General features: G+C 45.7%; 1 protein-coding gene across 1 annotated transcript in view; it reads left to right on the forward strand.

Moving 5' to 3' along the window:
* Positions 1-27111, forward strand: part of ARHGAP25 (Rho GTPase activating protein 25) — a 134017-nt gene that overhangs the window by 64780 nt on the left and 42126 nt on the right. The window contains exons 2-4 of the mRNA XM_063932059.1: positions 3148-3344; positions 9919-10006; positions 19844-19963. Coding sequence (XP_063788129.1) covers positions 3148-3344; positions 9919-10006; positions 19844-19963 — 405 coding nt within the window. The remainder of the gene's footprint in view (positions 1-3147; positions 3345-9918; positions 10007-19843; positions 19964-27111) is intronic.

Raw genomic sequence — 27111 nt, forward strand, 5'->3', positions numbered from 1 at the left:
CCGCATACACCCCTGATTGGCCGACACTAGCACTGTCCGCTGCATTTTAAAACCGTAGTGCTGCGCCCGGCTCCCTCATCTGATCCCGGCACCCAGGCAGCAGAGCCGTGGTGCTGCGGTCCCTATTGACAGTGATGTGATGAGGTGAGATGCTTGTTTCCCCATCCGTGGCACCCTCTGGACCCCTCCCTGCACAGGCTCCTCTCTCACTGCTCCAGCATCCCTTCACCCCCCTTTTGTGGCAACCCCGCTCCCCCTCCCGCGCACAGGCTCCTCTCTCACTGCTCCAGCATACACCTCACCCACATTTGCGGCACCCCCAGGCCCCCATTCCCCGCACAGACTCCTCTCTAACTGCTCCAGCATCCCCCTCACCCCCATTCGCAGTCCACCCCTGGTCCCCCCACCCCAGCACAGGCTCCACTCTTGTTCCCTCACTGCTCCAGCCCCCCACACACAGCACAGCACCCCCTGGCCCCCCTACCCCACACAGGCTCCTCTCAGTTGTTACCTCACTGCACCAAACCTCCCAACTCCATCCACTTCACCCACCACCCCCTCCCCAGCTCCTCTCTGTTGTTCCTTCATTGCTCCAGCCCCCCACCCATCTTCAGCACCCCCCTCCCCCACACAGGCTTCTCTCTGTTATTGCCTCACTGCTCCAGAAACCCCCATGTGTGCCCCCCAGTCCTCTCTATTCCCTCACTGATCCATCATTCCCCCCACCCCCCCACCCCATCCTCACCCCGCCCAGCCCACCCCTCCCCTGTACAGGCTCCTCTCTCATCTCTGTTTCCGCACTGCTCCAGCCCCCACCATCTGCAGTACCCCCAATCTCACTCTCTTTCACATAGGCACTTCTCTCCAGTCCTCTGTTCCCTCACTGCACTCTCTCCCTGACACCCACTATCTCCCTGTCACCCAATGTCTCCCTGTAATCCTCTCCCTGTCACCCACTGTCTCAGTCACCCACTATCTTCCAGTCACCCTCACCATATCACCCACTATCTCTGTCACCCTCTCCTTGTCACCCGCTATCTCCCTGTCACCCTTCCCATTTACACACTATCTCCAGGGGGGTGGGGGTGGGGGGTACACCAGACAGAGTATTGCCTAGGACATCAAAATAGTCAGGGCTGGCTCTGGCTCCGCCCCGCTTCACCTCCCTCCTCCTCCACTCGTGCAGCAGCCTAATGTCCTTCTAGCATACGGTCTGGTCCAGGGATGCACCTCCTCTCGGCAAGGAGCCACACAGGGGATGCTGGGAGGACGAGTTTGAACAGGGACTTCCCCCGCCGCAGATTCCGCCATGGCTGCCTGCAGGAAGAGGAAGCTCCGCCACCACCGCCACCGGGTGAGTGCACTGCCTTTCACCATTAAATAGGTACCTGTGGCTCTCCCCCATGTGCTCAGGAAAGGCTCTGGTTCTGGAGCCTAGCTACTGCCGCTCATCTCTATTCCTCTCCTACCTCTCTCTCCCCATCCTCTCCCCCCTCTCACCTTCTCTCTCTGTCTCCTTCCCTCCACACTCTCTGTCTCTCTACCTACCAACTAACTTTCTTTCTTTCTTTCTTTCTTTCTTTCTTTCTTTCTTTCTTTCTTTCTTTCTCTCTCTCTCTCTCTCTCTCTCTCTCTCTCTCTCTCTCTCTCTCTCTCTCTCTCTTTCTTTCTTTCTCTTTCTTTCTCTTTCTTTCTCTCTTTCTCTCTCTCCCTTCCTCTCTCTCTCGTGACTCTACCTGCCGTACTTTGTAAAAGGGGACTCTACCTGCCGTACTGTGTAAAATGGGACTCTACCTGCTGTACTGTGTAAAAGGGGACTCTACCTGCTGTACTGTGTAAAAGTACCTGCCATACTGTGTAAAAGGGGACTCTACCTGCCTTACTGTGTAAAAGGGGACTCTACCTGCCATACTGTGTAAAAGGGGACTCTACCTGCCATACTGTGTAAAAGGGGACTCTACCTGCTGTACTGTGTAAAAGGGGACTCTACCTGCTGTACTGTGTAAAAGTACCTGCCATACTGTGTAAAAGGGGACTCTACCTGCCTTACTGTGTAAAAGGGGACTCTACCTGCCATACTGTGTAAATAATACTGTCCACATAGATACTGGTGGTGGTAGGAGATTACAGTTATTAGGAGGACAAATAGGTTCACCTGCCATCTTGTGATTAAAAAAGACGCACACACACATACTATATATAAACACACAACATTCTGTTCCATAAAACAGGAGTAAGGGGCTGATTCAGGATCACCCGCTATTATGCTAAAATCGCTTTTAGCAGATTTTAGCACATGTGTGCATGTGTGTATGCTGGTACGCACATGTGCAAGGTCTTAAATTGCGTTCTCTACAGAATGCAGTCTAAGTCCTTGGGGGGTGGTGACAGGGCGTCGATGCACCGCTTGGGGGGCGCAGTCTGGACAACACAGGCGTGTCTGTACCGTTTGTGGGGCGGCCCGCGGTTGCTGCATGACTTCACATGCAGCCGTTGCGGCCCAAAAGATGGATGCCCCCTGACTGTCTTCGCAGATAGGCTGCGTAGGCAGGGGGCAACTTGCCCTGTGCTGAGCGTCCCCCTGCATGTTAGTGTAAACGGTTGTAGTTGTGCGATTTGTCACACAATTACAGTCCATGCTGTATCAGTCTCTAAGTAAAGTAATCTATGTGCATTTCAATTTTTCTAATTCTTCAGTGAATATTTGCTGTTTGGAGATATTTCCAAATTTTTTCAACTACAGTATGTCATTCTTAACAAAGGAATTTAACAAGATGGGTTTGATAGTTTTTCCCAAGTGTGCAGGAAAAAACAATTTCTACTCTTACAATCCATGACTCTAAGTGACAATATGCAGTTATACATAGACTGTCGGACTTATTTTAATCTGCCCTTCTGCTCACTAAAACACTCCTACGCACTAAAGGAAGTATATTTTGAAACATGTTTTTTGGCCACTTCCTTAAAGATTCTGCAGCCAGAAGCCAGATGTTATTTCGACCCAAGTGCAACCAGTGCATACACTACTGGTGCACTGAAAGATGGTAACAGGAGACTGACATTGTCATATGTTTTCGTGTGTACAATAGATTTGGAAGCATCTATAATATATTTGGATCACCCCCATTTAATTCTCCTCTCCTGCAGTCCGTTCGGTTAGCACAACGATGAGTGACCATTCTTTGTCATCCGGACGGCTGCACAACTCCTTGGAGAAACCAGTGAAGAGCGGATGGTTGAAGAAACAGCAGAAGACATTTGTCAAGAATTGGCAGCAAAAATACTTCGTGCTAAAGGGACAATATCTCTATTATTACAAAGATGAGGATGACAGTAAGCCACAGGTAAGCAGCCACAATTACACATGTTTCACAGTATGGAACAGAACTGTATATATATATATATATATATATATATATATATACAGTATATCTATCTATCTATATATATATATATATATATATATATATATTTATTTATATATATATCTATATATATATCCATGTACCAAAACTCCACCGGAAACTCTGCAAACATGATGAACCAGCACACCAATTCAATACAAAAATGTATTTAATCCATCAAAAGTGCATCATGAAGCAGTGAAGACAGACATTTCAGTAGCAGACAATAGGATTGTTTACCAGTAGTCAGCAATCAGGGCCATATACAGTCACCCATCATAAGAGTCTGATGATATTGTTTCTGTGTTTCCACATCTTCCTCAATGACTGGGCACCTGGTGGAGTCTTGGTACATGGATCCTACAATATTGACTATATTACCGGCACCCTTATGTGCAGTGACCTGTGAACGTGTATGACTTTGTCAAGTATATATACTTACCATCCCTTTAAACCGGGACACTCATGCATTACACAGGTTCTGTGGCTGATTAAATCCAGGTGAAATGCAGCTTGAAGTCAGCCAGCCGCAGAACCTGTGTGACCGATGAGGTCACCGTGAAGCAGGTGGGCAGGCTCATATACTGGCCAATATATGCCAAGAACCTCAAATATTATATTATGGTTATAATAATTTTAATGGTGTATGGTGCACCTGCACCCTTTGTTCCTATGTTGTAGTATTACAGTACTTAGTCCCAGCAAGGTAGCACATCCCATTATAATAAGCTAGGGTGTGCAGTCCAGGCCCCGTTTCCATATTGACTCATGAGTGTCTCAGTTAAAGGGATAGTATGGTAAGCCTATAGATATCTAATACAGGAGAAATCAGACTGTTTATACTGTATTATTGTCTCAGCTGCATATTTAGCAGCATAAGCAATTGGACAGTAAGGGCCTGATTCCGATTTGTACACTAATGCTGCCGCAAATGGAATAGTGGACGCAGCTAAAGTGCTAAAATATACAAATGCTATATTAAGCAGTCTCTGCATGTATGAGTGTGAGTGTGAGATGTACTATGTAATAAGTTAAACACCCACTTTACATATCTGAGTATTGTGCAGATCACCCGGATGGACCGTGCACATACAGTAGCAACATCGGCGAAACAGCGGGAAACATGGGTAGCTCATGTAGGTAAATATGGCCACTGTATCAGCGGTTCTTCTTTAGAGAACTCATCCACATTTTCTTCTGGGCAGCAAAACTGCATTTCCATTCTAAGAAGCCATACAAATAATCGCACTAGCTAAAACAATAATTCTGGCTGCCGCTGCTGTCCTGCACTTACGGCTGATTTGTGTGTGATTCAGAACTAGACCCAAAATATGCAGAAAGATTGAGATGTAAGAGGGGCATGTCCTAGTTGAAATCAATATTTAAGGGTAACAATAAAGCTGTCCAGCATTTGTGCATACCTCCCAATTGTCCCGATTTTTGCTGGAAAGTTCCATTTTTTTGGGACTGTCCAGCTGTCCCACCCGCGTGCCACAGTGTCCCGCATAGGGAAGCCAATCCCGGGCCATTTTTTCAATCCCGGGATTGGCTTTTAACTAGGTGTCCGCCCCTCGCCCCACCACGCCCCGCCCGCCCCACACATATAACTCACCATATACCGGTGGCGGGCGGGAGTGGAACATCTTTTGAAAAGCTGCTGGCGGCTCCCAGCAGCGGCTGACAGCGCAGCGTGACCTCTCACGCTACGCTGGGGACCTGGAAGGAGGAAGCCGGGCAGCGTCTGAGGGTCCTGTGGACTCTCAACGCTGATCCCTCAATCCCCGGGATTGGAGCTTCCAATCCCGGCCATTTTTGGCCCTAAATCCCGGTATCCCGCCGATCCCGATCCTGGGATTGGCCACCATAGTCCCGCAGTGGGGGGGTGGGGGGCAGTTGGGAGACTCCTGTCACTCGCTGCTCTGCTTAGGTAGATTTGGGTGGGGTGTGTTCAAACTGAAATCTACATTGCAGGGTAAAAATAAAGCAGCCAGTATTTACCCTGCACAGACACAATATAACCCACCCAAATCTAACTCTCTCTGCACATGTTATATCTGCCACATGGTTTTGCTCATTAGGGGAAATGTTATTTTGCAATCAACCTTGAATTAGGCCCTATACCCTCATTTATCAAACCATTTTTGCCCTTAAATTTCATGTTGAGTGTTATTTAGGTTTTTTTCTTATTCATTATAAACCCCCTGCATCGTTTTTCAATGTGTTCTTTTTTTTCTCCCTCTTACTGAGCATGCTAATCCTTATTTATCAATGTTTGCACTGTTTTAGCGCTCTCAGCGCTATTTCTGCCTCACCCTCTGTGACTCTTCCGTTAAATAGAGCAATTCAGCGCTATGCCCCTTCCCCCCGAACAGACGCTTCTAGCCATGGTCCCATAACCCACTGCGGCTCTCCAGTCTCCATAGCAATGTCCTGCGGGGCCGGACGTGCAGCTCATTCACACTGTGTTCCCTTCCTGCTTTTTCCGTGGAAGTTAATACTGTGCATATGCTGGAATTTGCAGAGGACGGCGCATGCACACTGAGCCAGGCGGCAGCGCTATTCTTCATTCGTCAGCGCTGCTGGAAAGAAAACAGCAGTGCTGACAGGGGAAATAATGATAACGCTCACCGTGGTATGAGCTCATCTTAAATAGATGAGCATAAAATCAAAATACCACGGGGAGTGAGAACGAAAATTAGCACCAGTCAGGGTGCAGAATGATAAATGAGGGCATTAGTATTAGTTTAAAAATAGTTAGACTGCGGTCTAGGCAGGCTATTCATCAAATAATATTTATGGGATCAGTATGAAATACCTCCAATCAAAATCCCGACGGTCGAAATCCCGACAGCAATTGACCGACTGTCAAAATACAGACAAGGTCAAAATACCGACATGTAAAATGCCAACAGGTCAAAATACCGACGTGTCTTTCATTGTTTTTTTGTGTATGTCGACATAGGTCAACACGGACACCATATAAGTGTACTGCATCCCCTCGCATGGCTTGCGGGCACGGTGCCTCGCTGTACTCGGCTCACTATTATATTCCCCCTCCAGGTCCACTGGGATGGTAAAGTATGAACAAGTCGGTTTCAATGAGCAAATCATGAAAAACTCATGTCGGCATTTTGACCTGTCGGGATTTTGACCTTGTCAGGATTTTGACCGTCGGTCAATTGCTGTCGGGATTTTGATTGGAGGTAAATTAACTGCATCCCATAATTACAGGGTATTCCCTGAAAACAGCATTATCACCCAACTGTACCACAGAGAGAGACTGCAACAGAAAGCTCTCTATCACCTGCAGCCCCTCCATTGCTTGCAGCAGCCACAGTCCCCATAGGTTTCTATGGACAGGTGAGTGGTATGCCACTATACTGCCATGTCATTGATTTATTCTGGGCCTCAAACCCAACATCATGTAGCCATGTTTTTCTATGGTAAGTTAATAACAAACTGTGGGATAAATGTATTGTACTCGCTACTTACCGTGTAGGTATAATGCTTCCTGCTTTTCCTCTTTACCAAGGTGAAGCAGAAGCAGCAGCACCGAGATGTATTGACATCTTGGATGCTGAAGCAGAGGAGTGACAAATCCCCCCTCCGGCGATCGCTACCACAGCACACAGCACATAAGACCAGTCCGGATGCACTGGGTCTCTTCACCGGCCGGATCCACTTTGCATGTTATAATAATAATAATAATAATAATACTTTATTGTCATCAATAGTTCAATGAACAATCAACGAAACTAAAAAGCAAGCATATACAGAGACCATAAGAACAGAACGAAGAGAGCACTCCTAAACCCAAGACATTCCCAATTGTCAATTTATCTCGGTCCTATCTGGTTTAACATATTTATTGCTTTTGGGAAAAAACTACCCCTTAACCGGTTTGTCCGACAAAGAATAGAACGGTAACGCCTATTAGATGGCAACACAGAAAACATCCCCCCATTTGGATGAAATAGATCTCCCAGAATACTTTTCACCTTAGTGAGGAGCCTTTTTTCATATATATCCTGAATACAGGGCAGGCTGACTCCAATTACTCTACTTGCAGTTTTAACCACTCTCTGAAGGGACTTACGTTCTATAGCAGTACAGTTTCCAAACCATACTATAATTCCGTATGTGAGGACACTCTCTAAAATTGCTGAATAAAAGTTTACTAAAATCTCCTTACGTATCCCTGCCATGCGCATTTTCCTCAATAAAAACAGGCGTTGTTGAGATTTTTTAACAACACATCGTGTATGGATACCCCAAGACAGGTCATTGGAGATGTTAATACCCAGGAATTTAAAGGACTCAACTGTCTCCACAACCTGGTTATTTACGACTAGGGGACAAGAAGGCTGCATGTGAATTTTCCTAAAATCTACAATCATTTCTTTTGTTTTTTTTACATTTAAAATTAAGTGATTAATTTGACTCCAAGCTTCTAACCTAGCGACCTCAGATCTATATTCTGACTCATCGTCCTTACTTATTAAACCTACGACTGCGATATCATCGGCAAATTTAATAATGTGAACTGACTCCGAATTTGAATGGCAATCATAGGTAAACAGAGAGTACAGCAGGGGACTCAGTACACAACCCTGAGGCACCCCTGTACTGATTACAAGTTCGCTTGACAGGGAATTGTACAATCTAACAGATTGGGGCCTGTTAGTCAAGAAATCCAAGATCCATCTACATACAAAGTTATTCAATCCCAACTCAGATAATTTAAACACTAATGATGTTGGGATTACTGTATTAAATGCCGAACTGTAATCCACGAACAAAATTCTCGCAGAGGAACATGTGGATTCTAGATGGGTAGCCACACGATGAATCAAGGTGATAGCAGCGTCATCTGTCGACCTATTTGCTTTATATGCAAATTGAAAAGGATCCAGATTGGCTGGGATACTTTTTTTTATGTGTCCCATAACCAATCTTTCAAAGGCCTTCATTATAAGAGATGTCAGAGCAATTGGTCGGTAATCGTTTGGCTCACTGGCCTTACCATTTTTGGGGACCGGGACAATAATAGATGACTTAAAACACTTAGGCACATGACAAGTGGCAAGAGAAAGGTTAAAAATTATAGTAAAAATCCCAGCCAACTGCTCAGCACATGTCTTGATAACATTTCCCGGAATCCCATCTGGGCCGGGGGCCTTACCTGATTTAGAACTGGCAAAGCACCGTCTGACAGACAATTCATCCAGTACCAGGGGCTCCGCGTTCTCCAGATTCCCATCCCAGTCTACTACTGTTTGCTACTCATATGCAGCCCAGAGCGGCAGTCAGTGTATGGGCAGTGACAACTGCAATGCGTCAAAATCAATAGCTGCAGGTGTTGGAACGGTCAGTGCCACAGACCGTTCATACATTGCCACCACATATCAGCATGCTATCTTGTAGATAGCAGTGCCAATATAGACAGGGAAGCATAGCACTAAGCACACATCGCCGCAATCTTACATGGGGGAGAAGCAGCATGAGTGCACATAACGTGCGCTGATACCGCTTCTCCTCCATATTGGAGGATCTTACATCTTCCCCCTAATGCAGTGGCTCCAAAGGGGTATGGTATAGAAGATCTACACTGTCTAGATAAACAGTCAATAGGTTGACATATATGGTCAACATGCATTATGTCAACAGTGTCAAAAGGTCAACAGACAAAAGGTAGTCAGCAAGTAAGGTTTGCAGGAACAAAAGGTCAACAGGGTTATCATGACAATGGTCAACACAAAAAAAACGGTCAACACTAGTTTTTTGGATGCCATTTTGTATGTTTAACCATATCTATGTGCAATTAATGTAAACCTGTACCCTTGAAGGCTCACTCTGCTCGCCATGCTCTTGCCACAGGTTGCTATTCCCAATCGTAGTCTGAATGGATAGTAAATCAAGGAAAAGTTGAAAAAACATGAAACAAAAAAACTTGTGCTGACCTTTTGTGTGTTGACTATTGCTATGATAACCTTGTTTTTGCCATGTTGACCTTTTGCACCTGTCAACCTTGAGCATTGTCCACCTTTTTTCCTGTCAACCTTTTGACCATGTTCACCCTGTGTACCTGTCGACCTATGGGGTTGATACACTGACAACTGACCTAGATACTGCTCACCTGTACATTGGAACCCGCTCCAAAGGCTAGTAGGTGTAAGTAAGAGGTGGTTATCAGGCAGGAAGAGAGACACAGATATAAGTGGGTGTGATAGAGTGTATTTCAATATTCTGACAGCTTTGTTAGCCAAAGTGTTTGATATGTATTAGAGTACGATGGATAAGGTGAGCCAGTGTGGGGATTTACAGAGTGATTCAGAGGATGGGGAGAGATGAGACTCCCTCTTGTTTCAGTATATAGGGCAGACTGATTCTTGGTCCCTTGGTGTCCCATGCATCAGTATGTTCTGCTCTTATTTTTTACATGATGAGCATCTTATCCTGAGTTTGTTTTTCAAAATATATCACGTTCTCAACTGTCATATTTTACTTACTTTAGGGTTCCCTGTTCTTACCTAGAAGCACAGTCAGTGAGGTCTCGGGTAGCCCTGACGATGTGGGAAAATTTATCTTCGAGGTTATACCAGGTAAGTTGTAATAAAGTTATAAACACCACTTTAACCTTAAACATATTATTTTCTTAACAGGGTGATCCACATTTGTGTAATACCATACCTGATGCATAATCCACCCAGACTTCCACTCCTGCCAGGAATCTCCCTCTTACCTATGCCTAGAGAAAGGGTTAGAGCAGGTACAATTTGCAGAAGAAGCTCTCAACTTCAGGTGATGGGCAGGGGGTGGGAGATGTTTGGTGGGGGGGGGGGGGGGGGGGGAGTTGGCTGGGACGGACACATCCTCATGTCCACAGTAGCAAGATGTCCTCCCTGTTTTTACATAGAGGCTTTATACTCCCTATGTAAGAGCTGTGTGAGTGCAGGAGAGAGTGTAGACGCACAGGTGCACACTAAGCAATGCAGCCTTTGTAAATGGCAGTGTGCTGACTAATGCTACAGGCAGTGCACAGCCACGCTACAAGGATGTTGGACCAAGACCTGGTGCCCTAGGGGCCCATATATCATTAAATAGTTGTGGCATATTCCCCTAAAACAGACATTTAGGTGACTGTAGCCACAACCCCTATAGGTTTCTATGGGAGATGCAATATTATCAGGTTTACCAGGCTCCGGAATGCAAAGCGTTCCCTAGCTTGGCCCCCACAGCTAACACCATCTGAAGATGGCATTAGCCTGTTGTAGCCTGTGGGCTACAATTCACAGAAAGCACCGGCAGAGGGTGCAGCTTAATTTGTGTGGTGTAATAACATCCAGCAATGCAATTCTGGGTACTAATGTCTACTGGCCATGCATGCGCGGCACCCATTGCTGGGGAGGGTTCCAGAGGAAATCTCTCCAGTTGCTTTCAGTGCACTGTATCCCATAGGCTACAAGAGGCTAATATTAACAGCATTGCATCCCCCATAGAAGCCTATGGGGGCTGTGGTTGCAGTCGGAAATTTAGGGGTAGCAGCTGATTTTGGAAATATCTGCTGCAATCTCTCCTTAATACATGGAGGTGATATTAAATACTGTGTTTGCAATTATCCAATGAAAATGGGTGTTTTCAGGGAATAAGTAAAAAATATTTAATTATAAATGGGCCCCAAAGAAATGAACATTCGCCAGAATGTGTAAGAAAACACATGCAGGGACAGGTGCTCGGAAAGTAGCCCGTCCCCGCAATGTGTTAGAAGTAAAGCTTCAGCGGTCACTACACTTCTGTTTTGGGTCTCTGCTGCACTGACCATGCATGCGGGGTGCACCTACCTACACTTTCAGTAATGTTTACAGAATGCAGCCCATAGGCTGTAGTGGCTAATGCCATCTTCAGCTGCTGGGGCCAACCTCTAAAATGCTCTGCATTCCGAAGCATGGTAAATCTGACACCTTGGATCAAGGAAAAACAAAAACCACACTGAAAGTATGATTGCTATATTCTAATACTTATGGTAGATCCGGAATAAGATGCTAGACTACATGCAACTTTTGGAGAAGAATCCACAACAAAAATATTCCATATAGGCACTCATGTCGGTTATGTACTTATGAGGGAGACCTTTTCAAACAGATTATTTATTGATATGCATTAAAAAGATAAGACACTTATTATCAATGGAAGATTTGGCAAAATATTACACATGACAAAAAAGTGAACTAAAATTAGTGAGAGAACTACAAAGTGGAAACAAACAAATTAATAAATCCACGTGTAAACCTAGATTGATATACACCTACTAGTGATTAGATTAAATGTAAATTATCTAAGTATAGGATATAAACCCAAATAATGAAATATAAATTATGAAGATAGTTGTATTGAAATTATAAAACTAGATTAGCATGTGTTGTATTCAATTAAAATGAGTTAGGTTGAACGCGCTTCCAAAAAGAGACAATGAAACCGATACATTAATGTAACAATCTTTCAAGGAGATGTAATTGTATCAAGATGTTTCAGGTCTCAGATGACAGGTGTAGGTACAGTTTGAACAGCTGCTCTGATAAATCGAGTTACGAAGGATACATGCCTACACAAACCCATGACTGGGTGAATGGGGCGACTATTGCATAGGTGTATGCTGTAACACTGCAGGGTCATTAGCTGATGAATGGTGGGGATCGGGAGGTCACATTTTATGTGCTGCCTAGCAACTGCAGGAAGCCGCTGGGCAGAAGTTCTCCGGAGCATTGGTCGCTTAGCAACAAATGGAGTGCCCGGGGAGATGAGTAGGCAGCTCGGAACAATGTGATGGACAAGAATGAAGATGAAGACACATTAAAAGTGACCTTCCTTCATCCAGCTGGACCTTCACCATCATGCTTCTATCCAAGGAAGCCTGATGTACTGTGGATACCTCAAAAAGATGTTTTATGCAAAGTTGACCCTACAACTCCAACTGGAAGAATTTATGTCATGTCTCCTGATGACACTTTAAAAACCACTGAGGCATTGTCAAACTATCTTCAGCTAACATTGTTGACTGACTAATACAATGTCAAGTATTTCTATTCACCTTGATTTATATATTTAAACTAATGAAGCCATCAAATCTATTATTACCTATTATTGTAATGCACCCGGCTTTTTTGAATAAATTACCTTGCTTTAAAATAATTGTGTAACTATGAACCTATTATCCTCCCACGTTTAAATTTTGACAAACATTTACCATTATTATAGATTATTTCCTGAATTTGTTGACGCACTTTTTGTTTTTGTTGACACACTTTTCAAGATAGTCATGAATAAAAATTTCAGTTTGAATTTGGAAAAAGTTTTTCCCCACAAAGCTTATTCTGTTGTACATCATAGGAATATAATGGCGGTTTGCCAATATTTTCTTTTTATCGGAGCAGCTGTGTGTGACATCACACAGCCACCCCAAAATTGCTCGTGATGTGCCCCCGTTTGGCCATCGCGCCTGCGAAACGCCTCCCCTGAATGCCAGCTGTTGTCAATCGCCTTGCAGCCGCATCCTGCAGCAAGGAGAAGGGTATGCGCGCGCAGACCAGGTGAACGTGGCCACTGCATGCAGACGCGTGGCTGCGTCCATCTCTGAATTGCCCCCAATGTCTGTAATGGATCTGTAGAATAACAAAGATGCAGCCCCAGCAATGATAAAGTGATATAGGTCTAACTACAGTAATCTAAAGTACACAGTAGATGTCATGCAGGCACATATCACCCTGCTGCTGTAATAAATATGATGGGTGCTGCAGTAAATGTTACCTTGCTGCGGCAATGAATGTAAAGAATGTCACTCTGTTGCCAAACTTCTGACAACTGTGAAAGCTGCAACATTAGATCGTTATCAGTCTGCTGGTACAGATCAGATTTGGCACATACAGTATGTGCAGTGCTAGCACATTAAATGTGGAAGGCAATGCTCAATTAGTAACCAGTGGCACAAAGAGGAGGGGTGCGAGTACTAATTACCCAGGCATGGGCTTGGGTGGACGGGCATAGCGGGGGTCCCAGGTCTGCATAGTCCCCACTCCCAGCCAGCCGCAGTCTCTCACCCCAGCTGTGGCTTAGGTGGGTCCAGGGAGGCTGCTGCCACTGAGTGCTGCAGTCTCCTCTGTGTGTGTGTAGGTAGGGGGGGGGGGTGGTGAGATGGGGGGGGGGGTAGCGATCGAACTAGACCGCCCATGGCTGAGGGTGCATGGCGCATAAATAGTAGTTTTTGCATGTGGCCACACCTACATGATTAGACCAAGCCGACCCTGTTAGTAACTAAAGAAAGTTCCCAAATGCAGCAACCATGAAGATAATATAAATGGTAAAATCCATGAAGGCAGACCTAGGCTGTCACGTCAGACCAGCACCGGCATACTGCAAATTGTTACTGCAGTCAGGGCCGAAACTAGGATTTTTGGCACCTGGGGCAAGGCAGCAATTTAGCGTCCCCCCCCATGCGCGCGCACGCATGCACACACAAACACACTTTGGAACCATGTCAGAAACACAGTAATAAACAGTCGGCAAAGTGACAACCAGTACCGTCTGGCACACATTCCCTAAGAAAATGGGTAGGAACGGAAAAAAAAAAAAATTAACATGCACCTCAGATACAGTATTGTGGGGGACTCTGACTGGCCAACTGCTGTAGGACTACAAAGCCCAGTATGCCAGTCAAGACCTAGGACCAATTAAAGAGGAAGAGTACCAACTTTCTGGGGAGGGGGACACACACAATGTGGGTTATCCTGGCTGCAGAGAGGAGTCCCTAGGACTGGCTGGTGTTATATACCTGATATAAGCCATGCAGTCACTGTATCACACATACTAGGGAGGAGGACTCCAACTGGCCAACTGCTGTAGGACTTAATCCCTGCATGCAAGTTGGGACCTAGGACCACACTTTGGGAGGCAGCAGCTGTCCTGATGTATAGAGACCTCACCTCAGTGCCCAGACAAATTATCCGCTGCTTCCTCTCGCCTTATCCTCCTCTCGTGGAGCTGCCATGCAGGAAGAGGGAGGCCCTGAGGAACAGGGCCAGGGGCAGACGTAGTTTACACTGAACGGCCACCCTCACCCCATTCATAAGTGTTCTAGTTGCCGAGGGGGTTGGTTTCCCAGCAGTCCACATTGGTGGTACTGGGGAGCGGGGACCTGCAGCGAGGGTTCTGGGACCTGGCAGTAGGTAGCCCTTTAGCAGTAGCAGCTCTTGCCACGGGCAAGCAGGCTTGTTGCCCGGGGCGCCGCTACCCTGAGGGCGCCGCCGTGGCAAGAGCCGCTACTAATTATCCTCCCCGGCTCCCGGCTGCAGCGAGCGCCGTGTGTGCCCGCTGCAGCCGGCATCGCTGACTCACGCTAGAGGTCAAAACTGACCCCTAGTGTCAGTGCGGCGCTGCTATGGGAGAGACATCATGACGTCTCTCCCATAGAGAGGAGCTGGTGCCCGAAGACAGCGGCAGCAGCGGTCCGGAAGCAGGAGCGAGGCAGGTAAGTATTGTGATTTTTCTTTTAGGGTTTCCAAGCAGCACTACTACTGGGGGCACAGCTACAAGGGGCACTACTACTGGGGGCACAGCTACAAGGGGCACAACTACAGGGGGCACATACTGGGGCACTACATGGGGAACAGCTACTGGGGGCAAATCAACTGAGGGCACAGCTACAGGGGACACTGCTACAAAGGGCACAGTTACAGGGGGCACAACTACTAGGTGCACTGCTACAGGGGGAAAATTAACTGGGGGCACAACTACTGGGGGCAAATCTACAGGGGGGCACAAATACTGGGGGCACAACTACAGGGGGCGGGCACAACTACAGGGGGCACATACTGAGGGCACTGCTACAGGGGGAACAGCTACATGGGGCAAATCTACTGGGGGTAAATCAACTGGGGGGCACAACTACTTGGGGCAAATCTGGGGGCACAGCTACTGGGGGCATAATTGTGGCCACGACCCTCCCCTATGAAGCCATGCCCTTGTTTTGCTGCGGGGGGGGGGCGGGGGCGTCAGTGGAAACTTTCACACTGGGCGCCACAATGTGTAGAGCTGGCCCTTCCCCTTAGGTGAAGCTGTCCTCCTCTGGTGGAGTTGTGTGTGGGAAGGGGGAGGCACTGGGGAACAGGCCTGGGGGCAGACATCTCTTACACAGGCACAGGAGTGTATAAACAGCCATGGACCAGCGTTTGGGAAATAAAAGGGGGCAGCTGGAGAGCCCTTGGTCACCGCCCCTGCCCCATTCACTGTAGTTGCCAGGGAGGGGGGAGTTTCATTGGTGGTGAAGGGCAGCGGGTACCTGCAGTCAGGGTTTTTGGACCCGGCAAAAGGTAGCCCCTTAGAGCTGAAAGGAAGAAGGGGAGGCAGAGTACCCATCTCTGCACCCTCTCAGATTCTGCCCCCTTAGCCCCCCCCTAGTTACGGCCATGCTGCAGTGAAAGATTGCAAGCCTGACACTCGCACACTGCTGATTCCAACCCCTTGCAGATGTGTGAGATGGGAATTTGTCATGTCTAAAAGCCAGTAAACTCCCAGGTCTCTTTCCCGACCCCGGTAAAGAGCAGGGTCGGGGACGAACGCTTTCACACACTGAAAATTCTGGGTGGATGCGCGTTCACTTGTAAAAGCCCGGTATTTCTGTGCTGGTGTGAAAGGGGTATGATAGCAACATACTGAGATAGAGAGCAGGAAGGACTTATTTAGGTAAGCATAAAACCTTCCGCCCTTTCAGCTCAGTTTATTTATATATTAATGTCCTATATTAGCTTTACTTGCTCTTAAACATAGCACATTGCCAAAATTATAAATAAAAAATATATGATGGAAGTAATGATTATGAGCTTTATGAGTTTTTATTTGTCTCCTAAGATTTTAAAGCCCAAACAGAATCTTCCAGCACTTTATTACTGATAATAATTGTGTTAGGCTAAGCAGAGAGAGTACTGAAAGGGCAAATTGTTGGCAGAGCTGTCAGACAGAAGATGCTTTGCCTAGGCAGGCTGCACTAGAGGAGTACGGCTGCCTATTGGGCAATATCTGATGTAATTATAGATTTGGATGGTTTAGTGAAGGTCAGATAGTGCACTTGGATAAATGATTATTGCAGTAACCCTATGGCTGTCAGCAGTGCTTGTGGAAATAGAAATGGACCTTTTGGAACTGGCCCAGTGTTCTGGATGATCTGCCTTACATTTACTCACACAAATATTATTGTGCTACATTACAGTACAAAGATCCAGTAGCACATAATTTGCTGAACTGACAATTAATGAAGCCGCACTAGATTATTGCCGCTTTAAAAAAAAGTGCAGACTCAACGAAATCATGCTGATGCCACCGTTTAATTCCCCCTCACACTGCAATGCCTAGAAATGCAATGTTTTGGGTTAATCAATTTATTAACAACATGGGTTCAATGTGCAAAACAGATGTATAACTTCTATTTTGAAGATATAACTAATATACCATCTTGTTCAAGTGACTGCTTGTTACAGATTAGTGCAGTGGTTATCAAGCTTAGGGGGACATTTACTAAGAAGTGATAAGAGCGGAGAAGTGAGCCAGTGGAGAAGTTGTTCCATCAACCAATCAGCAGCTCTGTATCATTTTATAGTATGCAAATTATAGATGTTATGTCAGCGCCGAGCAGCACAGCCGACGGCCAATATGTCTAACGATATATTGGCGCGTCGCTGTGTGTGTACGGGGCGGTCGGCCGACCGCCCGTACACATGCTGCGGCGGCCGGCGGTGATTGACAGCTGAACTGGGCGGGCGTGTGTACACGCCCGCCCAGTTCATGACGTCAGTCCCCGACGGATCGAGCAGTGTGTGTATGCTGAACACACTGCTCGATCCGTCCATAGATATATCTGCAGATCAATTGATCTGCAGATATATCTATTAGTCCCCATGACCCCAAACAGTTGCCCTGCAGGGGCATAGGTGTACAGTATGACCAACTGTCACATTTTGAAGTTCCACAGCTGAGCGGGAAAACATTAACTGGTTGGAGTCCTCCTGACTTGAGAAACGAGTTTGAAAACCACTGGATTTAGTGCAAACTGATAGTTGTATGGCACTCAGTATCGTATCTTGCCACGGGCAAGCAGTACTTTTGCCCGGGGCGCTGCCTTCCGGAGGGCGCCGCACCATGGCAAGAGCCGCACTGTTCCCCCGCTGGTCCCCCGCTGTGAAGGGAACCAGACGCTACGCGTCTAGTATCCCTTCGTGGAGAGGACCTTTGCTGTGCGGTGTGCAATGACGTCATCGCGCACCGCACAGCATTGTAGCACAGACGCTAGGGGTCATAATTGACCTTTAGTGTCTATGCATCCGAGGAGAGGAGTGGCGCCGGCGGAGGTCTGCAGCGGTCTGGAATCAGGAGCAGGGGTGTAAGTATACTTTTTTTTTCTCTTTTCTTTCAGCGGCTCTACAAATGGGGGCGTAACTGACCACGCCCCCGTATTAAGCCACGCCCCTAACGGGGTTTTTTGTTTTTGTTTTGTTGTTGTTGTTTGTTTGTTTTGCCCGGGGGCACCACAAGGGCAAGAGCCGGCCCTGATGGCACTCACATAAATATAGCTGTACACATTTTAGCAGAATGTGAAATATTATATTTAGAATGTGGGGAAAGCAGCTCAGAGACTTAGGGGGGAATTCAATTGTATGAAAAGTCGGTTGGCTGTCTGTTTTTTTCCTGTCTATTAGGTAGGAAAAAAACAGCCATCCAACTGACTTTTCAAACAATTGAATATCCCCCTTAGTCTGGGTACACACTGGAACGACGGGGATGTTCTTACCCCTTACACACCACATGATCGATCCAGGTTATTCCCTATCATCACGTTTAACATTAGACCCTTGTCTATCAGTGCGTCATCTATAGTGGACCTTGGAGATGACGTCAGTCAGCTAATTTTTTGGTATGACGCGGGTCATGCCTTTAACACCAGGTCAATCCCGGAAATAACCCTGGTCACTAATCCCAGGACACACAATCCAGGATGACAATTTCACACCGACACCCAAATCAGGTGTCCCAGGTCAGAGGTGTGGTGTGAAAGGGGCATAAGTGGATTTATCCAATGTGTTATCACAACCTTCTCAAAACCTTGGGCCCGATTCAGACCTGATCGCTGCTGTGCCCAGCAGGCGATTATCGAACTACTGCGCATGCATATGGCCCGCAATGCGCAGGCGCGTTGCCAAACAGCGGCAGGATGGTGCAAAAATTTCAATCGCATGGGCATTCGCAAGGTAATTGACAGGAAGAGGACGTTTGTGGGTGGTAACTGGCCGTTTTCTGGGAGTGTCTGGAAAAACGCAGGTGTTCTCAAGCATTTTCAGGAAGGGGGTGTGACGTCAGCTTTCTTCCCACTGGAGGAGTAAGTATTGAGCTACACACAGAATGCACACACTGCACAGAATGGGGAAATCATTCAATGGTGAGTGTGATGCGAGCGGATTTGCAGCTATCCGCTGTCTGAGGGTAATTTTCGCACAGTGGGGGTAATTCTGAGTTGATCGCAGCAGGAACTTTTGTTAGCAGTTGGGCAAAACCATGTGCACTGCAGGGGGGGCAGATATAATATGTGCAGAGAGAGTTAGATTTGGGTGGGTTATTTTGTTTCTGTGCAGGGTAAATACTGGCTGCTTTATTTTTACACTGCAATTTAGATTTCAGTTTGAACACACCCCACCCAAATCTAACTCTCTCTGCACATGTTATATCTGCCTCCCCTGCAGTGCCCATGGTTTTGCCCAACTGCTAACAAAGTTCCTGCTGTGATCAACTCAGAATTACCCCCAGTGTACACATGTAATCACACACTTGCACGGGGCGAATTTTCACTCCCCCTGGGCGGCAACTATCGGATCACAGGACAGTGTAATTTGCAGCACAGCGATCAGGTCTGAATCGGGCCCCTTATTACTCATTAGCCGAGTGAGCTCCCAATAGAGTCATTTAAAATGACCAGGAAGTACAGTAGATAAAATATAAATTGTACTTTTATTAGTGTAAACAACAAATGACTCTCCTGGATAAACAGTATTTATAATACAAAGACATTTTCACTAGTGGAGACAATAACATTTACGTTTTAAAAGTTTTAAACCAAAAAGTGCTAAAAATGCATTCAAAAATAAAAAATAATTATAAAGAAATACTAAAAATGCAATAATAATGCATAAAATAAAATAAGTCTCACTAAATTGCTGCTTGCAATTTAGAAATTTAGCTGTTAGTTTTATGGTGGCAATAAAATCTGGTTTTGTCTTTATTCGCACTTACAGTAAAGCGCCATAATCTTGCGGTTGCCTGCAACCAACACACAGGCTATTATGTTTATACCTACATCTCATTTCTGATTGACCTTCAGTTGGTCTTTTTCACTATATTGGTAGGATCAGGAAAAGAGACGAACAAATCCATACCGGATGGCTATATCCTTATGGCAAATTCCCAGCCTGAGATGGAGGAATGGGTGAAAGGAATCAAGAGAGCAGCAGGTTTCCCATCAGGAGGTAACTGTTCTTATCTTGGAGATAGCTACTCTGACATGAGCAATTAGCACTGGGGAGGAGATAATCACGTGCAGATGAGGTCTGATTTTGAAACTTTTAAATAACTATGTAAAATACAAAATTCCTTGTATAAAGAGTTAAATAAAATCCAGACAAAATATGTCCTCTATGTATTGCCTGAACACCAAAAAGATCACTATGGAGACTTTTGATTAGGGATTGCTATCAAAGGGTCCACTATTGATGGTCTCCATAAGTGGTGTTCTCTGTACTTTCCATCAATGGCAGGAAAAGATTGATGGTTTAAACAATGAATAGGCATCCCTATTCTGGAACAAATGACCAATCAGGAAAGTGATTGGAGCTACCCGGGGTGTTAGGGAGTGGGGCGGGACTTAGCACCATGCCTTGTACGCCGAGGAGGAAGGCAGAACAGTGCAGCATTTCTGCCACCAGTGGCAGAAAAAACATGGGCTCTCCCCCATCATTGGCAAAACCATCGATTATGTCAAACCATTGATGGTAGCTAACCAATCGTTGTTTGGCCATCCCTACTTTTGGACAGCAGTCACTGATCATCTATTTACTTCCAATTAACAACTGCATTCACAAACAGAACTACATAACAATATGCATAACAAACATGATATTGCTTGCAGCTCCCTATCAGATGCAGCACTCGGATATCGCCCATGCATGCAGAAGGTGTCTATCTCCTACAGGTGCCTCCTGCTGCATTTTAAGTACACAGAACCGCACAGGAGATCATACCTGGACAGAAAACCTGCACGTGTCACAGGGCTGGTGCAAGTTACGACCAATGGACCCACCAATCAGGATTTCTGCGTTTATGAATTCTAACAGCGGGCATCTCAGTCTTTGAACATTCGGACACATGGAAGTACACCAGGGAAGGCTTTTGTAGTAATGTTTGCATAAAGACCGCCAATAAATGCAGACATGGGTGCGTGTGACTCAGAATCATGGTTTCACCATCAATGGTTTCACCCTGCTTTCTATTCACTGGGCTTCAGTTCAGACCACTCAGAGCCGGGGACGGGTCTTTGTGGGTTCCAGGGGCGGAGCTTTGCTCAGTATCCTGGCACCTTGTAGAAATGAAAACAAAGCCTCAGGTGGTTTTGTACCATCGATGGGCAGACAACCATCTTGTCACACCCCCATCGATGATAAAAGTATTCGCCATAGGGTGTGTTAAACATACTGTCATGGCTAGTCTGGGGGATCTTAAAATTTGCAGAAGGAAAAGAGTTCTTTGTCCTGATTGCTGTTGAATGCATGTACTACTTTTTAAAAGGTGTCTTTTGCCTTTTGTCTTTAGGGTATAATTAAAATGCTGTACTTGTCAGTTCCCTCTTGGATGGTATGAAGTAGTTTGCACATTTTAAATTAAGCAGTGTTTTTACATAAAATAAATTATTCTCAGATTCCCTCACCACACCAATTTGCAATGTATTTTAAGGAGAAAGCTAAAAAATAATTTTAAGGGGAAAGCCAAGAATGTTTTATTTTAATATTTTTGTCTGTAGCAGTTTCTGCTGACTTGTTTGTGCTGGCATAAACCTGAACAAACTGTGTAAAACCAGCTATGGCTAAGACACATTTAAGAAACATAGAAACACAGAATTTGGGGTAAATTTACTAAGGTGGGAGATTTTTAGAACTGGAGATGTTGCCCATGGCAACCAATCAGATTCTACTTACCATTTATCTAGCTGCTTCTAGCAGATAATAGATATAATCTGATTGGTTGTTATGGGCAACATCACCAGTTCTAAAAATCTCCCACCTTAGTAAATTTACCCCTTTGATGGCAGATAAGAAACACTTGGTCCATCTAGTCTGCCCTAAACATATGTACACGCATACGCTTACACACTAGGGTCAATTTTTGTCTGGAGACAATTAACCTAATGTAAATTTTTGGATTATGAGATGAAACTGGAATACCCATAGGAAACCCACCCGAGTAAAGGGAGAATAGACAAACTCCACACAGGACCTCAGTGCTGTGAGGCAGTAATGCTAACCCTCCTAAATCATCTTAAAAGGGCAGGCTGTGGTCATATTGGTTGATGCCAGGTGCTCAGGAACGCTACTTTCAAATACCTTCATTAGTGACTTACAGTATGTAGTGCCCTAGGTCACACTGCATAAGTGACCAATCACATCTGTGTCTGACAAAGTTCCCAGGTACTATCGACTCCTAGGTGTCCCGTTTCCTCATATAATTCCTTGTATAATACATTGTGCTATATCTTGGGCAACACTAGCTGGGGACCAGATGATGTTTTTCTTCAAAACTCCTCCAGTGTCTTGTTATAGCTTGGATCACTGTTGCAGGGGCGGACTTGGATGGAAAACCATCCCGGAAAATTTATGAAAGCAGACCTAATAGGGGCAGGGTCTGTTGTGGGTGTGGGGTCTGTTGAGGGGGCGGGATTCATCCTTATAGAGTCTGATTATGAGTTGGAAGCAGTTGCGGCTTTCCTTGCGTCTTTTGCTGCAGTTGCATCTGTGACTTTATGCTAATGACATTACAATGCCCTTCCCTGTTGTACATCCGTGCTTCCAAATGTCCAAGGATTGAGATGCCCACTTTCAGTGTCTACAGATGCTGCAATCAAGTTTTGTGAGTCTTTAGATGCCATCTTCGGTCGCACCATTTAAACTCTCACCAGCCCTATGCTAGAGCAATTGAACCACTATTGGCAACATGTTCACACTATGTTACATCTGCATCTGATTAGCCAATCTCCTGTAACCACACAGGAATGCCCAGCACATGTCTAATACATTTCTTGGTGTGCGTGTCTGACTGTGTACAAACACCATCGCGGTGCATGCATGCTCGGTGCAACTCAGACGCAAGTGCAGATGAAAAACATTGCACAATAAAAAAATAAAACACATTGGTCCCCACAGGAAAAAACACACACACACTGGTCCCCACAGGAACAATAAAACAAATTGGACCCCACAAGGGAAAACAAATACATTTATAATATAGCTTTTTATATTACAATTTGTTTCAAATTTCCACTGCTTTTTGAAAGGCTCAGTGACACCAAGAGGTTTTATAATTCTTGGCTGTAACATCTATATATTAGTTTATTTATTAACATTTATGTAGCACAAGCATATTCCATTGCACTTTCTTTCAAAGTCAGGCAGGGGCAGATTGGCCCTGGAAAAATTTGTAGAAGTGGCCTTACATGGGCAGCACCATAGGTATACCGTGTAACCATGGCGGCAGCACCACCCCTCACATGTCAGCAAAACAGGCCCCCCCACACACATACCCATCGGCCCACTGGGAATCTTCCTTGTGATCCCTATGGCCAATCCGCCCCTGCACTGTTGTATGAATGTGCCTGCTACTTGTCTCTCACATTTGTTTTGGACCTTACTCTGACTTACCTACTGACAGAGTTTTTGCCAGTTCTGCTTCAGTGTCTTTCTTATGGTTTCTTAGCTACAATAGGAGTAGATTAGTTGTCTGGTATTGCAGTTGTATCGCCCTCACAGGGTTATATCACGGTAAATCAAAAGTCATCCAGTTCTGGGAGCTGTGGCACATTTATATACCTATTGTAAGCACTGTATATGTTTAAGGCCCAGATTCATCAAGCCTTGGAGAGGATAAATTGCACAATGATAAAGTACCAGCCAATCAGCTCCTAACTGCCATGTTACAGGCGGTGTTTGAAAAATGACAGTTAGGAGCTGATAGGCTGGTACTTTATCACCGTGCAATTTATCACTCTCCAAGGCTTGATAAATCTGGGCTTCAGTGTGAACATAAGTTACTTCTGCTTCCACCATGCACAGTTTACTATCTTTCTGTATATAGTGGGCTGCAAGGGGTTCTATAGCTATGGGGCCTAGAGGACCCAGGTTATAAACTTGCATACCAATTTCCCAGATTTGCCTGCTAAGCAATGGGGTTTGATCCATTGCCCAGCCTGAATTGTGTGGCATTACATTTTCAGGACACTGCAATGTGTCATAATTTGCACTGGAGGCCACTGTAATGTGTCATAATCTGATCTGCACATTGTAATGTGGAGGGGACTAATGTGTTATATAGGGCGGGATGTACTAATGTACATCGCCGCCCATCACCGCACTGCGCCATGATGCTGAACGCATATGTTCTTAAATATGCGATCAGCATTGCGGAGGACAGCTCATCCGATAAGAGCTGTCCTCCGCGATGCACAGCGGCAGCCTGACTTCCGGGATTCGGCCCCAGGAGTCAGTCTGCGCATGCGCAGGGTGACGGGGGTGGCCGCAAGCATTGCTGGGAGGGATCTGATCGGACACAGCGCCGCGGAGAGAAGCCCATAGGCTTCTATGGACTATCGCCAGCTAAAGCTGGCGAACCCCGCCGCTGCGCTGACCTGCCGGACGGGGGATGGTACATCAGAAAAATGCGGTAAACAGGGGGTTTACCGCATTTTCCGCTTAGTACATCCCGCCCATAATGTGAACTGGGACACTGTAAAGTGACATAATTTGAACTGGAGGGCACTCTAATGTGGCACAATATGAACAGGGGGCACTGTAATGTGGCATAATATGAACTGGGTACACCATATGTCATAATGTGAATTGGGGATACTGTGTGTCATAGTGTGCACTACAATGGTTTATAAAAATAAACTAGGGCACTACTTTGGGGCATACTATTAACTAGGGCACTACTATGGATCAAAAAATTAACTAGGCCATTATTATGGGGCATAAAATGAATAACTGCTGCGGTGAGGTGTCTCTCAAGAAGCATTCAGACAGGGACTCCTTCAATATGTTGCCAAGTGACCCACAAAGTTCTGGTTATGTCCCTGATGAGAACCATTTGAGCTCCTCCCATATGTGTTAAGGGGAGAATGGTGGAGGAACATGTGACAACCGGAGTCAGTGTGGGGCAAGCATGTGCCCACGGGGCGGATTTAGAGGTCAGGCTGCCCCTAGGCACAATATTGTTTGTGTGTCCCCCACCATCATGTCAGTACCCCTTTCATGTCAAGTCCCAATGCCTTCAGGCCTCCAAACAGCCCCAACTTTACCCCAGCACCACAATTTGCAGCCCATTTTCTAGAGATGAGCGGGTTCGGTTTCTCTGAATCCGAACCCGCCAGAACTTCATGTTTTTTTTCACGGGTCCGAGCGACTCGGATCTTCCCGCCTTGCTCGGTTAACCCGAACGTGCCCGAACATCATCATGACGCTGTCGGATTCTCGCGAGGCTCGGATTCTATCGCGAGACTCGGATTCTATATAAGGAGCCGCGCGTCGCCGCCATTTTCACACGTGCATTGAGATTGATAGGGAGAGGACGTGGCTGGCGTCCTCTCCATTTAGATTATAAGAGACTGAGAGAGATTTACTGGAGCTGACTAGGAGGAGTACTGTTACTGTAGAAGTGTAGAGACTGAGTGGAGAGAGTTTACTAGTGAGGACAGTGCAGTTTACTTTATATTCCGTTCTCTGCCTGAAAAAAGCGATACACAGCACACAGTGACTCAGTCACATACCATATCTGTGTGCACTGCTCAGGCTCAGGCCAGTGTGCTGCATCATCTATTATCTATATATAATATTATATATATCTGTCTGACTGCTCAGCTCACACAGCTTATAATTGTGGGGGAGACTGGGGAGCACTACTGCAGTGCCAGTTATAGGTTATAGCAGGAGCCAGGAGTACATAATATATTATATAGTGAGTGACCACCAGACACACAGTGCAGTTTATTTAATATATCCGTTCTCTGCCTGAAAAAAGCGATACACACAGTGACTCAGTCAGTCACATACCATATCTGTGTGCACTGCTCAGGCTCAGGCCAGTGTGCTGCATCATCTATTATCTATATATAATATTATATATATCTGTCTGACTGCTCAGCTCACACAGCTTATAATTGTGGGGGAGACTGGGGAGCACTACTGCAGTGCCAGTTATAGGTTATAGCAGGAGCCAGGAGTACATAATATATTATATAGTGAGTGACCACCAGACACACAGTGCAGTTTATTTAATATATCCGTTCTCTGCCTGAAAAAAGCGATACACACAGTGACTCAGTCAGTCACATACCATATCTGTGTGCACTGCTCAGGCTCAGGCCAGTGTGCTGCATCATCTATTATCTATATATAATATTATATATATCTGTCTGACTGCTCAGCTCACACAGCTTATAATTGTGGGGGAGACTGGGGAGCACTACTGCAGTGCCAGTTATAGGTTATAGCAGAAGCCAGGAGTACATAATATATTATATAGTGAGTGACCACCAGACACACAGTGCAGTTTATTTAATATATCCGTTCTCTGCCTGAAAAAAGCGATACACACAGTGACTCAGTCAGTCACATACCATATCTGTGTGCACTGCTCAGGCTCAGGCCAGTGTGCTGCATCATCTATTATCTATATATAATATTATATATATCTGTCTGACTGCTCAGCTCACACAGCTTATAATTGTGGGGGAGACTGGGGAGCACTACTGCAGTGCCAGTTATAGGTTATAGCAGGAGCCAGGAGTACATAATATATTATATAGTGAGTGACCACCAGACACACAGTGCAGTTTATTTAATATATCCGTTCTCTGCCTGAAAAAAGCGATACACACAGTGACTCAGTCAGTCACATACCATATCTGTGTGCACTGCTCAGGCTCAGGCCAGTGTGCTGCATCATCTATTATCTATATATAATATTATATATATCTGTCTGACTGCTCAGCTCACACAGCTTATAATTGTGGGGGAGACTGGGGAGCACTACTGCAGTGCCAGTTATAGGTTATAGCAGGAGCCAGGAGTACATAATATATTATATAGTGAGTGACCACCAGACACACAGTGCAGTTTATTTAATATATCCGTTCTCTGCCTGAAAAAAGCGATACACACAGTGACTCAGTCAGTCACATACCATATCTGTGTGCACTGCTCAGGCTCAGGCCAGTGTGCTGCATCATCTATTATCTATATATAATATTATATATATCTGTCTGACTGCTCAGCTCACACAGCTTATAATTGTGGGGGAGACTGGGGAGCACTACTGCAGTGCCAGTTATAGGTTATAGCAGGAGCCAGGAGTACAT

This window comes from Pseudophryne corroboree, chromosome 6 (assembly GCF_028390025.1).
Source record: "Pseudophryne corroboree isolate aPseCor3 chromosome 6, aPseCor3.hap2, whole genome shotgun sequence".
Classification (NCBI taxonomy): domain Eukaryota; kingdom Metazoa; phylum Chordata; class Amphibia; order Anura; family Myobatrachidae; genus Pseudophryne; species Pseudophryne corroboree.